Source organism: Lonchura striata, chromosome 3 (genome assembly GCF_050655825.1).
Source record: "Lonchura striata isolate lonStrDom1 chromosome 3, ASM5065582v1, whole genome shotgun sequence".
In the NCBI taxonomy this organism is placed as follows: domain Eukaryota; kingdom Metazoa; phylum Chordata; class Aves; order Passeriformes; family Estrildidae; genus Lonchura; species Lonchura striata.
In genome coordinates this window covers 96,374,052-96,389,024 of record NC_140705.1, presented here as the reverse complement: position 1 = coordinate 96,389,024, position 14,973 = coordinate 96,374,052, and the positions used below count along the sequence as shown (strand labels likewise).

At 53.5% G+C, this 14,973-nt stretch overlaps 1 protein-coding gene across 6 annotated transcripts in view; it reads right to left on the bottom strand.

Moving 5' to 3' along the window:
* The window catches only part of PTK7 (protein tyrosine kinase 7 (inactive)), a 34,629-nt gene that overhangs the window by 4,357 nt on the left and 15,299 nt on the right, over positions 1 to 14,973 (bottom strand). For 2 of the 6 annotated variants that reach the window (XM_085575837.1, XM_085575835.1), the window contains exons 2-14: positions 7,917 to 8,210; positions 7,262 to 7,364; positions 6,564 to 6,754; positions 5,790 to 5,937; positions 4,709 to 4,839; positions 4,229 to 4,495; positions 3,871 to 4,004; positions 3,355 to 3,490; positions 3,123 to 3,242; positions 2,830 to 2,979; positions 2,421 to 2,571; positions 1,931 to 2,058; positions 1,433 to 1,645 (exon numbers count right to left, since the gene is read on the bottom strand). In XM_085575837.1, the coding sequence (XP_085431963.1) occupies positions 1,433 to 1,645; positions 1,931 to 2,058; positions 2,421 to 2,571; positions 2,830 to 2,979; positions 3,123 to 3,242; positions 3,355 to 3,490; positions 3,871 to 4,004; positions 4,229 to 4,495; positions 4,709 to 4,839; positions 5,790 to 5,937; positions 6,564 to 6,754; positions 7,262 to 7,364; positions 7,917 to 8,210 (2,166 nt within the window). Of the gene's footprint in view, positions 1 to 1,432; positions 1,646 to 1,930; positions 2,059 to 2,420; positions 2,572 to 2,829; positions 2,980 to 3,122; positions 3,243 to 3,354; positions 3,491 to 3,870; positions 4,005 to 4,228; positions 4,496 to 4,708; positions 4,840 to 5,789; positions 5,938 to 6,563; positions 6,755 to 7,004; positions 7,108 to 7,261; positions 7,365 to 7,916; positions 8,211 to 14,973 lie in introns of those variants that run through there. The other 4 variants (XM_077781919.2, XM_085575836.1, XM_077781920.2 and 1 more) reach the window with 3 other exon arrangements.

Genomic DNA, 14,973 nt, shown 5'->3' with positions numbered 1-14,973 from the left:
GCATGGAAATCAGTCCCCACAGCCATGAACCTCCCCAATGCTATGTCTGTATTCAACAATTAAAAAAAAAAGTAGCAGAATCAGCCATGGATAGTGAGAGCAAGATCTCGTTACACAGGATGTGGCATACCAACGACATGACCTTGGAAAGTAACTGGATGATTAGAAGTGCAAAGATCCATAGGAAATACATAGCAAAGATCCACTGCAAGTCCATGGAGAGGTAAAATCTGTCTGGATCCTGAGGGCACTGGAAAAGTCAGCTGGTGGTCAGTCAGGGAGTATTTGTAGGTACTTAGGCAGGTGCTGAAATACTTTGGGTCACCCAGCTGAAGAGGCATCAAAGAGGCAAAGAGACAGATCTTTGAAGACTGTGGTGAATGGAATGACTCTACTAGAGCTGACAGCAAACACAAACCACTTTTCCAGAGAGGCTACAGAAGTACCAAAAGGTACAAACAAAGGTACAAAAAGGAGTGTAGACATCTGGGAAGCTAGGTCTGCTTGTAAGAATGAGGATGCAACTGGCAGCTAACCTGGTTCCAATGAAGCGAATAAGAAGAGGCAAACTCTAGCAGAAAATAAATATAATAAATACAGGCCAAGATAAAAATCTGAGACCACCTCAGAAACAATTGAAATAAACTTTTTCCCAGGAAGGGGATACTGGCGAGAGCCTGCTGGCACAGGTGAGCTGCCTGTGACTTTTCCACTGAAAGATCTCATAGCGGTGACATGCAGAGCACAAAGCTGCTGAGATGCTCCTGCATCTCTGCTCCTAGAAGGTTCCCCACAGCCAGACTTCTCTTCTGGAGGTTTGGCTCTGTTCAAAGTGCCAATGCAAGGAGAAAGCTAGGAAGCAAACCTAGCAGTTATGTTTTGCCAGGCCCTCACAGCAAATTGCACATGATCAGGATGTGGCTGTGTGCTGGAGAACTGGGAGAGGGAACATCTGCATTTATGGGGAGTATGAATGGGGAGAACCAAGGAATTAGGGACAGCAAACTCAACTGCACCCGACTGCTTACAAGTCCTCACTGGATATAACAGAGGGAGTTCAGTGAAACATCTCCCCTTCAGCACCAGTAGCTGCTGAACTCTGATTTGAAGAAGCCAGGAGAGGACTACTATTTCATTACATTGCAACAGGGATCCTTCCCTCCCCTGGTACATGTGATCCCATGTGCAGGTGCTGGGATGCAGGAGCGAGACATAACTCGGCAGACAGAGATGACCACAATGTGAGGCTGGGAGTCAGGTTCACACTAACTTGCTTATTTCTCACCTGGCAGCAGGTCTCTGCCACCAGCCAAAAACCAGAGGGAGAGACCATGGTTTAGGAGTCATCCTATTCCCTGGGAGCTCCCTGCCCCTCAGCCCCTCCAGCACAGAGACAGGGGACCAGCAGTGAAGCCCTCACCCTCAGGCGTACCGGCCTCACCGTTCAGACACTCCATTTCAGGCTCCTCGCCCTCTGGGTGCTTCTTCAGCCTCTTGGCTTTTCTCCTCTTCTTACAGTAGAACATCAGCCCCAGCACAATAATAATGTAGGCAACAGCCGCCCCCACTGAGAGCCCAATGGTCTGGATCATCTTGTAGGGTGTGTGGTTGCCAGGTCCCTCATCCTCTTCTGCTGCTGGCTTGTCTGTGGGGCAGAGAGCATCCAACACATGGGGGTGTGGAGAGGTTTCCCAAATCCTGCTCAGGAATGTGGTGGAAGGATGTGAAAAGCCCCCAGCCCCCTATCCACTGCTGTGACCACCTCCTCACCCAGCCACAGCACTCTGGGCACATGCCACAGCACACTCTGCTGCATTCCAATGGGAATGCTGCTGTGACTACGTGGCAGGCACAGCTAGGGCCAGAAGCAGGGCCTAGAACTGCCAGGGATTCCAGGAGGTCATGTCCTAACACTGGGCACCTTCCTTACCTACAACATACAGGAATGCCTCCCGGTGCTTGATGTTGCAGCTGTTGCCAGCGATGCAGGTGTATTTCCCAGAGTCCTCAGTGGTGACGTCGTAAATCACCAAGGAGCCATTGGGCATGATCTGAATCCTGCCAACCACACACAGAGCTCTTTGCAAACACCAGAGGGCACAGGCAGGTCTGGGGCACCTGCAGCCCCATCTCCCCAGGATGCCTCAGCCCCATGTCCCCACAGCCATCAGCTTCCATCTCAGGCTGTGCAACACTTAAGAACAGATGATTGCAGCTTAATCACAGCTTGGCAGGCTGTGGCAGAAAGGGAAAGCCTGGGGCCAGGAAGAGTCCAGGTCCTGGCACGTGGAGCCAGTTATGTATCCACCAAGCTAGGAACCCAGGATTGCACCACCGGCACCCTCATACTGGGCAGGGATAAGGGATACTTGGGAACATCCTGCTGTGCCACGTGTCAGTTTGGAATGGAGGCTGTGTACCTGGGCAGGAGCTTGCCGGGATCCAAAATCTTGTCCTTCCCTTTCCACTGGATGTGCGGTACAGGGTCCCCCTCTGCCTGGCACTGGAACATGGCTGTGTGGCCCTGGTACACCGTTGTGGGCTCTGGCTCCAGCTTGAAGGTGACGTAAACTGAAGGCAGAGAGGCCGACAGGAATGCTGTCAGCTCCTGGGAATGGTGCTAAGCTCCCACAACGGAGCACGGCCAGCACGGTGGCACAGTGGCACGTGCCCTCCCAGGCTGTATGCAAAGCACTGACAAACCAGACAGTCGGATGCCGTGGGACACAGCTTAGGGTCAGGCCAGACGCTGCTTTCTCTGCCACCCAGGCAAAGCCAGTGCAAGGCCAGCACAGCAGGAAACGCTCCTGCCTGCCACAGAGCCCTCACCTGCTACCACGAGCTGCACGGTGGCACGGATCTCGCCCTGCGGCCTGTTGGAGGCGATGCACGTGTAGTTCCCCGAGTCGCTCCTGCTCACCTTGTGGAAGGACAGGATGCCAGCATTGTGGCTGACGTGGGAAGGCAGGCTGCTCCCATCTGCAGGACACAAGAGACAGATGCAGCAGTCATGCAGGATGCGCTGGGCCACACTGCTGCTTCACCCATGCTAGAGGTGGGACAACATGAAGTTCCCACAGCCTCAGGTCAGAGGCAGGCATATCACAACCAAATCCCCTGACCTGTCTTAGTCCACTGGATGGTGGGTTTTTCCCGGCCTGTGGCTGAGCAGGACACTGTAACCTCCTTATCAAACTCCATGCACTGCAGGGGCTGAGGTGGTGGGGTGAACTTCAGCTTCTCTGCAACAGACAGAGGGGATGTTTAGGCTCCCTCCCCGCCACAGGAGACCCTGGAGCTGGAGGTATCACACCTGCACCCACAAGGGAGGGACGTGAGGCGCTGTCAGCATACCCAGCACGTGCACGCGCGCGTATCCCTCGATGCTGCCTGCCGGGGTGCTGCTCACACACTTGTACATGGTCCCGTCGTACACCTCCACGTTGTTGATGCGCAGTGTCCCGTTCTCTGAGATCTCAAAGCGCGAGTCCTGCCCAGAGCGGGGGAAGGAGCGGGACAGAAATGACACTGTCACCAGCCCTAGGTTAGCCCTCACTTGTAGCACTGCTGACACTCCCCATGCCACAGATAAACACATCCCTGCTGAGACCCACACAGAGAACTGAGGCAAGCTGCAGGGACCTTTTTCTCACCCCTGCCCCAAAAGCACAGGGCTGACTGCCAGCCAACCGGCAAGAGACAGCCAACTGTGCACCCACACATCAGTAGGATGGAGCTAGTGCCAGGAATATGGCCAAAGTGGGGGTGACAGGGAAGCTGGGCCTAGGAACAAGGTAAGAAACAGCAGCAGCAGAGCACGTGCCCAGCAAAAGTGCCCATGAGGGGCAGGGGCTTGCCTTGTCGCCTCACCTCAGAAATGGAGACACCATTGCGGTACCAGGTGACCGTGGGTTTCAGGGAGGCCTTGCTGAGGCAGTGCAGGTATCCTGGCTTGCTCTCCTCCAGCTGGCTGTCCTTGGGCATCTCCACCCATTTGGGTACCGCTGGGCACGAAGGCAAGGGGTTACGCGGAGCCCCTCACTACCCCCCTGGCCAGCAGCAGTGCAGAACAGAACACACAGGCAGAGTGTAACCAGCCATGGGGCCCCGCACCTCCGCCATGAGAGGTGCCTCTCTGTATCAGTGAGGTAATGAGCCACTGCCCAGCTCACCCTAACCCCCTATCCAGCCCCTCTTCTGCTCCCACCCTTTTCAAAAAGTTTCCTACTAGCCACAGTGATGCTCAGCTCCTGTTTCTTCTCTCCAGCCTTGTTGGCAGCATGGCATGTGTAGATCCCTGCATCCATCTCGGTGATACTGGTGAAAATGAGCTGCTCTGCCTCTTGGTACACCCTTCCAGCAGTGGGAACTCGTTCCTGGTTTCTCTCCCACCAGACCTGGGGTGTGGGTATGCCTTGTGGGGCAGTGCAGGACACGCGATGGCCCTGGTTTGCTGTCAGCACCTTCGGGGAGAAGGGTGCCATGTCTTCAATCTCTGAGAGGAACAAGAAACCACAGGGCTCAGAGGCCAAGAACATATAGCCAACCCACCAGCACCATCATTCACAGGGGAGGCACCATTTAAAGGTGAGAGCACACAAACTGTTTGCTCCCTTCATCCAGACAGCAAGGATGAACCATTGCACATACTGATCCATTGGAACTCTGGGACCCACGCCCCACCCTGTCACCAGCCCCAGGACCTCACCTGCCAGCCGCAGAGTTGCCTTCAGCACAAGAGATTTCCCCCTCTGCCCATGGCCGACGCACTTATAGACACCGGTGCTGCGAGCCCTAACCTGGGTGATCAGCAGGGAGCCATTGGCAAACACGGTGGTCCTGAGCACGTGGGGAGAGGAAGGAAGGGCTCAGTGGGCATCTCTGCAGGACACGGGCCAGAGCTACAGCGCCGAGACGTCCTGCATGAGCCCGTGAAACCAAGAGAGTGCCATGCCAAAGCTTCCCACCACACATAAACAAAGAGATGGTTGGGACACATTCTTCACGGAGGAAATGAGCTCATAGAAGTCTTTTTCTTGGTGAAGAGCTGGCTCCCACCAGAAAATGAATCACCAAGCATGAGCCAATTCTGGGAGCACAGAAAGCCAGGAGAAGGGGCAGGGGACACAAGGTGGCGCCCAGGGGCTGCCAGGCCGAGGGCAGCACCCAGATGGCACTGCTTGCTTTCCAGGTTCTGCAAGAGACACATCCCAGCTCCGGGATCACTGTCCCTGCTCTGCAGACTGCCCCATGCTTAGGCTGTCTGGGGCTCAGAAATACTCCTGGCTCTGGGGATCATCATGCAATTGGATATGGAAGTGCAAGAGAGCCATGGGCCCAGTGATTGCTACGCAGATGTTGGGGGCTGGGAGGCATTCCCAAGTCTGGGGATCACCACGTGTTGGCATCTAGTACTGGGACACATCCCTGACTGTGAATTGCCACAAGTGGGTGTCTGGAGCTTGAGCTTCCCTGGCTCCATAGAATCACCACATCTGGGGATGAGAGACATCCCTAACTGTGGGGCCATCATGCATGAGCATCTAGAACTGACAGCCCCATAGATTACTGTGAGAACAAACTGCTCCCTGAGTCCTGCTCAGGTAAATGCCATGCACAAGGACCAAGTCCCTGCTAAACGCAAGCCAGTCAAGCTGAGAAACCAACCCCCGTGGCCACTCTGATGTTGCGTGCTTGCCCTCATGTACAGACAGGGTTTGACCTCTCTCTTCTGGAACACAGTGCCCCTCTCCTCCCAGCCCTGCCCACATCACTGGGGTCCCTATTACTTGGATCTGTTGGTGACAGGGTTGTCTTCAAAGAGCCATTCCTGTGTGGGAGGGGGCACAGCTGCAAACTGGCAGTCAAACATGGCCTCTTCGTTCTTGGTCACGATGAGGTCCTGTGGGACGATCACTGCCTGAGGAAAGCTCTCATCTGCAATGGCAGAAAACACAGGAGGGTGAGAGGGACGGAGGGGCCTGTGGTGTCCCCATACCAGTGCTCTGGGAAAAGCTCAAAGAAGAGCTGGGTGTGCCATACAAAACCAAAGGAGGCAAATGTGCCGGCGCAGCTAGAGTCACGGACTCAGAGCTCAGGACTGCATGTGGGAGCTGCTCAGAAGGGGAAAACCCCTTCTGTTTCCAGCAACACCCTGAGCACCCTGGTTCCTAGTGAATAGAGCAAAGCTGACACTGGATAGCAAAATTCCATTATCCAGTTCCAAATACTCCTCTAATGTCGACAATTCCTGCCCTCCTTAGGTCTTGCCTCCAAAGGCCAACAGGGCATCTACCCACATGGCAATAACATTAGCAAAACCAGAAGCACCTACGGCCTCCAGGCTGCTCCATTACAAGAGAAGACAGCATAAATCTACTCCAGAAAGACACAGGGGTGAATTAACACACACAGACAGGCCTGGGCTCCAGCCTGGCCAGGATCTGTCAGGTCTGTCTCTGTCCAGAGGCTTAGCACAGAGGAAAGTCACAGTAGCCTGAGGTTCCCCTGCAGCAGAGGGAAGGCTGTGAGCAGCGCAGTGTGACAGCTGGGACACAACTCACCGATGACATTGAGCGTGAAGTTGTTGTGGCTGCAGACAAAGCCGACGGCGCTGCGGGCACAGCAGTAGTAGAGCCCGTTGTCATCGGGGCTGGCGCTCTGCAGGGTCAGCGTCCGCTCCTTGTTGCTGACAGAGTAGGAGCTGTGGCTGTCTGGGAGGGGGCTACCATCCCGAAACCACTGCCACATGGGGCTGCAAGACAGGGGCAAGCAGGTGAACAAGGGCACGGCACCGTCAGGGCTGCCCCGAGAGCAGGTGTGCGGAGGAGACAGCCCAGAGATGGCCCATTTCCCTGGCTCTCCGTCCCCACTGCTGGCCCCGACAAAGACACGAAGCCATGAGACATGCAGCCAAAGTGGACGGGACACGACTGGGAAGCGACGGAGAGTGACTGCAGCACACCAAGCAGCTCAGCAGCTGGACTGTGACAGCCCATCCTTACTGTGCTCCTCGCTACGCGGCTCTGGGGAAGCCGTTTGCCTTCTCCCACGGCGCTCAGCCACAGGCTCAATCCTGCCTTTCGCCTTCCCTGACTCTACTGAATTCTTGCGGGAGAGAGGAGGGGAGGTGGGGGAGGAGCAGAAAGAAAAAGGTGGCGGGGGAGAGGGAGGGGGATAGAGAGAGAGAGAGAAGGAGAGACCACACAGCCAAGGTGCAGGGGCCCCTGGCAGGGTCCACTCCTCAGGAGGCAACCCTTACCGTGGGTGGCCATCGATGTGACACCGCAGAACCACTGTGGAGGAGGGCTGGATCTCAGCTACGCTGGCCGGCTGCTTCAGAACCACACTGCCTGTCTCAATCCCTGTGGGATCAAAGAATACCAACACAGCTGGCTTTCCAAGCCTCCAGAGCCCAGGTTGTGGTTATTAGTGACTCACTGATAACCAGAGGAGGCAGCAAGGGCACAAGCATGCTTAGAGATACATATGCCCTCAAGCCAGCATGGAGTAAAGAGACACCCACACTGCAGAGATCTCACTTTGCCCTGTGTAGCTGCTCTTTGAGGGTTAAGGTGAGTTCTGAAAGGACGTGCAGTGCCCAGGACACTTGCTGCAGTAATGTCCCAGTTGCATATGCACAAATAGGAAAGGCAGCAGGAAAAAGCATCTCTGACAGCCTCAGGGGCACCAGAAGATACAAGAGGACTACAGGGCAGGACGGACATGGCAGCTGGAGAGGAATCCTACTCGAGCACCCCAAGCCGTCCGATCCCTGTCTGACCCACACAAACATTACCATTAGCCTAGAAAAACTATTTCCAGCCTCGGGCTCCCCCAGGAGAATGCTTTTCCCTGAGCACAGTGGGCAGCAGCAGGCTGCGGCGTGTGCCCCGCTGCCTTTGCCCCACACTCACACTTGATGTTGAAGGACGCGTTGGCTGAGCGCGCCTCCTCCCCGCTGAGCACGTTCCTTGCCAGGCACTGGAAGACGCCGGCATCCCGGTGCCGATCCACGGCAGCAAACTGGAGGTTGCTGCCTTCCTTGAAGCGCTGCTCCGTGTCCTGAACGGGAAGCCCGTTCTGCAGCCACTCGAACTCCATGTCCGCTGGCTCCTTCACCTCGCAGCGGAGGATGGCGCTGCGGCCGTGCAGGGCATCCTGGGAGTATGGCTCTTTTGTGAAAAGAATGCTTGCCTGGGTCCCCACGGCTGCAAGACAGAAAAGGCAGAGCATGTTTAGAGCAAGGGAAGGAGAAGAATGGATCAGGTAAGCATGTGCTGCTCTCAAGGGTCTCCAGACAGTCCGAGCCATGTTAGGAGAAACAGAGCTCAAAGCACATCTGTCAGAACTAATTCAGAGTTTTAACAGATCTGTGCTTGGATGCCAGCACAGCTGCTTTAAGCCTGTCTGCACCAATCACTGGAACAGGGGTGCCTGAGCTTGCCACAGCCAAGGAAAGCCCTCTGCTCCCTGGAGACAGGGACATTAAGAGGGAGCTCCCATGACCTACTACTGAGTGTCACACTGCCAGCCTGAACAGAAAGGTGTCTTGCAATGTACGAGCCAGGAAGGCAGTCACCAAAACCCTAGAGAGCAAGCAGCTTCCTGAGCACTTGGAATGTTTCTTTGAGTGTTTCTTGCCCTGTTTGTTGGGATGCATCCCAAGTTCCAGCCTTGCATCAAGATTATCCCTGATCAGAAATACCACAGACTGTTTCCAGGTTTTCCTCAAAGTCCCTCTCCTTGGGACTATGTCTGATTCACCTCCACATCCCCAGCAATTACTCAGAGAAACACTGGTGTGGAACAAGGATTACCTATGTGAATAAATACAGCAGTTGCTGGAACACAGCACAAGAGGATGCAACAGAGACACCACAAACTTGCACTGGTGACTCAGCCCACTCGCATATTGAAGCGGAAACAACAAATGGCGATTGTCCTCAGGATCTGGTAGTGGCCTGAGGGGCTGGAGGCATCTCCCTACAGAGATGGAAACCCCAAAGCACCCTCCCTGACACACTAATGCTCACCCAAGAGCTCAGGGTCCTGGGGACAGAGCAGCCAGTTCCCTGGGCAGTGCCTGGCATGGCTGCTGAGGGACCACGCTCGCACATTCCCAAATGTGGCTGCTGCCTGCCCACAGCCAGCCCTGCAGGCACTCTGCTCTGGTTACCAGCTGGAAAAGCAAGGGAAGCAAACAAAAGGCAATTGAGCACATGATGATGGCTCTTGGACTCTGTTACCAGAGCCATGCTCTGCAGGGAAAGGGGCCAAGCCAGGCAGATTTTGAGCTTCTTAGAATGATGATGAACAAGAGCGTGGTCAAAAGAGTCTGCTCCCACCATTGCAAGAGAAACAGCTTCAGAAAGTGGTTGCCTGGACAAGTTACAAGAGCAGTATCCAAGTCCAGCTGAAGGCAGTTCCTCTTTGGACGCTCAGCCACATCCTCTTACCTGACATTTCTGTAAGAGCCTGGTGAAGGGATACAATCTGACAACACATCTCAGTCAGACAGAGCTAGGGCTAAGGAATCCTTTTCCAAAAGAGATGTTCTGAAGACCATCAAATTCCAGAAAGCCACAAGAGCCCTTCCCATGCTGGAAAGCCTTTGAAGCCTGCTACACAGCACAGAGGCCAAGGCAATACTGCTCATGGGCACTCCAGCATCAGCCACACATTTCCTGCAGCACTGGTCTGAGCTACCCCACTCACAGCAGCAAGGCACTGACACAGGCACTCAAACAGGGTTTCACACCTGTCCCAAACACATCAGCCAGGAGCAGGGGCTGGATTTTGCAGTGACCCTTCTGCCACTGAATTCCCAACTAAATTTCCTCTGATCCCAGAGCTGTGAACTCTGAGTTTGGCTGTCCTGACTTCTGCAGCAGAACAGCCACCTCCATGCATTTCTCCGGAACCCGTTGAATGGTTTTCCCGTTTTCCTGGGTCTCATCAACAAGCCCCATCAACATGCTGTGCTCCAAGGGTCAGCAAGTCCAGTGAAGTCTCCATGGCCAGCTGCCATGTACCTCCCCTAAAGGCAGGAGCTATCCATCAGTCTGTGACAGCTGTCTCATGAACCTGAGATGAACACATGCCTCAAGGTGATACAACGTGCAGGAACATGTCACATTAGATCTGTCCCAATGACAGCACTCAGCAAGGCAGCAACCAGCCAGTCTCACTCAAATACAGCCATGTCCTCAATAGCCTAAAATCTCCAGAACATCAGGAGCTGAGCTCACGCCAGAGCAGGCTGCTGGGTCAGACAGGTGGGAGGAAAGGTGAACAGACAGTCAAATCCACTCAGGTTTGAATCTACAGGACCCAGGTCTGTCATTTTCCCCAGAGAGGCCTCAGGACACCAGGCATATGTCCATCAAACCATACCAGTATGGAAAAAATCATGTGCAAAGTGGCAGGGTACACAGAGCTCATGTTCTTGGAGTGTCAGCCTACTGGGCATGCTAGGGCTTGGAGTGTCAGCCTACTGGGCTCATTTGTGATGAGACACCTATCTCTGAAGGTGCAGACCATTAGGGTATTAAGATGTCATATTTTAAATTACATGCACTTCTAACATTACATCATCAGAATTACCAATGCAACATCAAAGAGCAACAGAGCTCCTTTCACCCCACCACTGACAGCACAATTGCACTTTTCTCAGCACTGATCACCTGAGAGCTTTAGCTGCCTCATCACATGCATCCTGCTGCTTCAGCATGCCCCATGTCCAGGTGGGAGGACATGGCTCTGTGAACAGAGGACATGATGGTGGCTTGGCACAAGTCCCACATGGGAAGCAGGGATTTTACCAGGTGCCAGGAAACACTGGGATCCAGCTCCCTGGTGAAACAGGAGGAATTATTTATGTTGTTGTTTTCCATGCTGGGGAAATGAACACAACGATTTTAGCTCAAGCAAGATCCCTGTGATGAACACCTCATGAACACAGATGTCAAGGCAAACTGGGATAAATGTACAAAGTGCAGCAAGAGTCACCAACCTGTTTTGTTTTGACAATAGCATCCAAGGTGCCATCAATGAACTGGCTACACATGCTGGAAACCATTGTCCCAACCATGTAGCACATTTGGGCTACAAGAAAAGACAAAGCACAGCTAGATATGGTCCAGACAGTTTTGGGGTAGAAAACATTGGAAGCCCAGAGCTGGACACAGTTTTTCACAGTACTTCAATCCAGAGCACCAGGGCCCAGCGTTCGGAAATGGGAACTGCTGCACTTGCCTGGAACAGCTGCACAACCCTGGCCCAGGAAAAGGCTGCAGTCAGCAGGGTCTATGCACCCCCCTCCACCTCCTGGGCTTTTGGGACAGAGGCTAAGGAAGCTGTCTAAGGAGAGGGCTACTGTGTGGGATGCCATTATGTCAGAGTTTGGGTAAAACCTGTACAAAGCCAACAATCTCCACCTGTGCTGAATAGTCTGCTCCACTCAGCCGCTGCAGGACCTCCCAGCTCTCCTGTGTGGCAGAGCCATGGCCATGTGTGGCTCAGCCACTGGAGGCTACCCCAGAGGAGAGAGCAAAGGGAACCCCAGCTCACACTGGACACCTTCCCAATAGCTTCTTCTGTGGTTTCATGAGCTCATCTGGGCTGGGACACATTGCTAGGAGCTGCTGAACAAAGCAAAATGATTCCCTTAGTGAGAGTCACCTCAAAAAACTATCCAGCAATGCCACATCAGCCTTAGCAAGACAGAGCCACTGCAGAGCTTTCCCCCAGCAACACAGCTGGGCCAGCCATGGTCCTGCAAAGCCAATGCCAGCATGGAGCAGTCTCCAATGTATGTGCTGGCAAACATCCGGCCTCTGCATATGCATGTGACACAAGCCACCCCTGGCTAGAAGAAAAAGAACCCCCACACATGTTTCTGGCCTAAAACTGTCTCAACTGTGGCTACAGAAAGCTTTTCAGGAAAGCTTCAGCCAGATTAGATAAAGATGTTTGAAATGCAGCACACTTGAAAACATCCAGTGGTGTGCTACCCAAAGGGTACTTAACTAAAATGCAAAGCCCTCCTGTTGAGGTAATAGATAAAGGTTAAGTGAATTGTGTAGGGAGGTTGAATTGGTACCTATAGGTCCACAGGGTATCATTCCCACACACCACAAAGCAAATCATCTGCAGGGAGGGGCCATGGACTAGTAGGATACACAAAGAGGAGAGAAGAGCAGGCTCAAATCCCATCCTGGCTCTGAGATCATCCTTCTGGCAAACATCTGAGTGCAGGAATACAGCATCCTTCAGGCAGCGGTACCCCCTGCTCAAAACTAATTTCATTTTTTTAGGGAAGCAAACAGCAGCTTCCCAGGAAAAACAGTGACACTAATATATCTGCATACCAGTCCTCATTTCTAACAAGTGTATGTCAATTCATTTTTTTGTCTTGGGATGCCCCCAAGACTCAGCCACTGCCAGACCCCAGCATGAGCACGTGCAGAGCATTTCAGGGTGACAAATAAAATCAACAAAGCCATATCCAGGACAGTCTTCTGAGCAGCCCTATGAAGTCAGTCACTGCTGTCTGAAGCTCTGCAGAATAAGTTTTCAATCCTGTGGGATTGCCAGGAAGCAAAGAACTCTCCACAGCTCTGGTAAAGGACACCCAGCCCCATGGTAGGAAAGCTCCTTGAAGGCTGCCACAGCTTTAATGCAGTGATGTGGCAGCAGACTCAGCACAGACTGGGAATGTCTTTGGGACCACTCTCCAGAGCTAGAACTGCTAGCTAGAATTCACTGCTTTAATGCCTCAGTGCCACATAGAATCACCTGGGGACACTCCAGCAGCCCAACACCATCTGGGTGCTGCAGAGCAACCCTGCAAGCTGGCAGCACATCTTCTGCCCTGCTTGACAGGCCAGGCTGCCTACATCTTGAAGCAATCTGAAAATCATGGTCTCCTTCCCTAACGACATCGCATGGGAATGCAGCCTCAACCACAAAGCCTTCAGCTGCTGCACAGCCTCAGATTCCGAGTCCACAGTCACCTCTCTCACCTACAGCCCCACTGGGGAAGCAACAGGCAAGGCAGCTGGAAGCACAATGCAGTGCTCCACATCCCCAGCCCTGTGGGAGATCCATGCTTTCATCCACCCCAAATTGCCCAATCCAGGCATGCCCAGCACGCCGCTCCTGGGCACCAGCTCCTCCAAAATAACAGAGCTCGGGACAAAGGACAGAAAGGGAGAAGGAGAGGATCCATTTCACATCGTACACAAGAGTTTACCAATCTCTGAGACACCACAGGATATGAGTAATCCCAAAGCTGCTTCCAACCAAACCAGGAACTAAAAGCATGGGAATGGGATTCAGGAGAGGGCTTTGTGCAAGTATAAGGTTTCCTGGTTTGGAAAGCAAGCCCAGCACTGTGATGTTTCTGCAGCTTGTAGCCCAGCCCCACTCTCCAGCCAGGTCCCAGGAGCATTATTCTGCAGACTTGCTTCCAGGAGCACTTCAGCAAAATTCACCCTGGGTCAGCTCAGCCAGATGTGCAAGCCAATTTCTTTAATGCTCTGCACCTGGAACAGCAGTTTAGAGGAGCTGCAATTTGTCTCCAGTGCCCAGGATAGCAAAGCCCACAGCACCCAAACTGCATCCATCCTTTCTCCCCAAAAGGGAACCATCCTCTTCCTCCTCTTCCCTGCCAGCAGGAGGCCTTGGACCAACCCCAGCAATGGAGGGGAAAAATCTGGCTTAGAGGAAACAAAACTAAGACCCATAAGTACCAGGATGTGATGGAAGCAGCCAGCTGCAAAAACTGGCCCAGCCACCTGTTCTGGCAGAGGACATGACTAGCCAGCATCTGTTTGGCCTCTGAAAGCAGAGTGGACCTCACATGCTCCCATGCCAGAGCAAGGAGCTCACAGCTGTCCCAGCTCCACCATGGAGCCAGCTCTTCCTGCGGCTGCACAACAAGGGTGCAAGTCTCAGACCTGAGGAAGGAGCAGAATGTATTTACACCACCAGCTCAGCACTGAAGGAGAGAGAGTGCAACACACTGCTAAACATTGGCTCCCTGTCCATCTTCATTCATGGTTAGCAAAGATGCCGTGTTCTCTGGGAAGGCACTGCTGCAGCACACAGCTGGGAAGCCTGATCCCCATGGCTCCCCAAACCTGCTGGGCCCTTTGCAGCCCCACAGGAGCACAGCAGTTCACTAAGGGAAGGCCGTGGGCCCCTTGCAGCAACCGCAGAAAGGAGTCCAGGGATACAGCTGGGAGAGAGCAAGCTGACCTGGTCAGAGATGCCCTAGTCCCCACCACTAACTTGAGGTAAACAGCAGGAGTAGCCTAAATCTAACCTCAGGCTGCAGCACTTCAGATTCAGACTGAAAGACCAGGACTAAGAGACCTTTTCACCACTTTTTAACTCAGCTGCCAACTCTGGATGTGTCAGCTAACTAACAGACCTCAGCAAAGCAAGGTGGCAGTGACAGCTTTTAGCCCTCTCAGAATCCATTCTCAATACACGACCACCCCACCATATCCACACTGTGACCTTTATGCTTCTGCCACTGCTCAGACCACTGAAGAAACAAAGCCTCTGCAATTTGTCCAGCAGCAATACAGGCTATTGCTCTTTGATGAGAAACCACTAAGGAAAGGAGGATTTGGATAAGCTAATGCGCTCACTCTTATCACGGTGCTGCACTCGCTCCCAGCTCTGTAAACCTGTAACGAGGCAAGGCAGACACAGGCAGAGCTGCCACTGCACCCCTCAGCAGCACGTTTAGCTGCTGCTAACCCCAAGCAAAACCAGAACCACAGCTTGGAGGCCGACTTGGCTCCCTGCAAGCCCAGGGGCAGAGCTAGGGGCCACAAGAAAGACAGTCCCCAAAGGAGAAAGAGCAGAAGAGACTAAGAAGCTCACACTCAGGTCCCATGTCCCAAACACAGGACTAATTTATCACCTATTCTCTGAGAAAGACACTGGGCCACAGCAGAA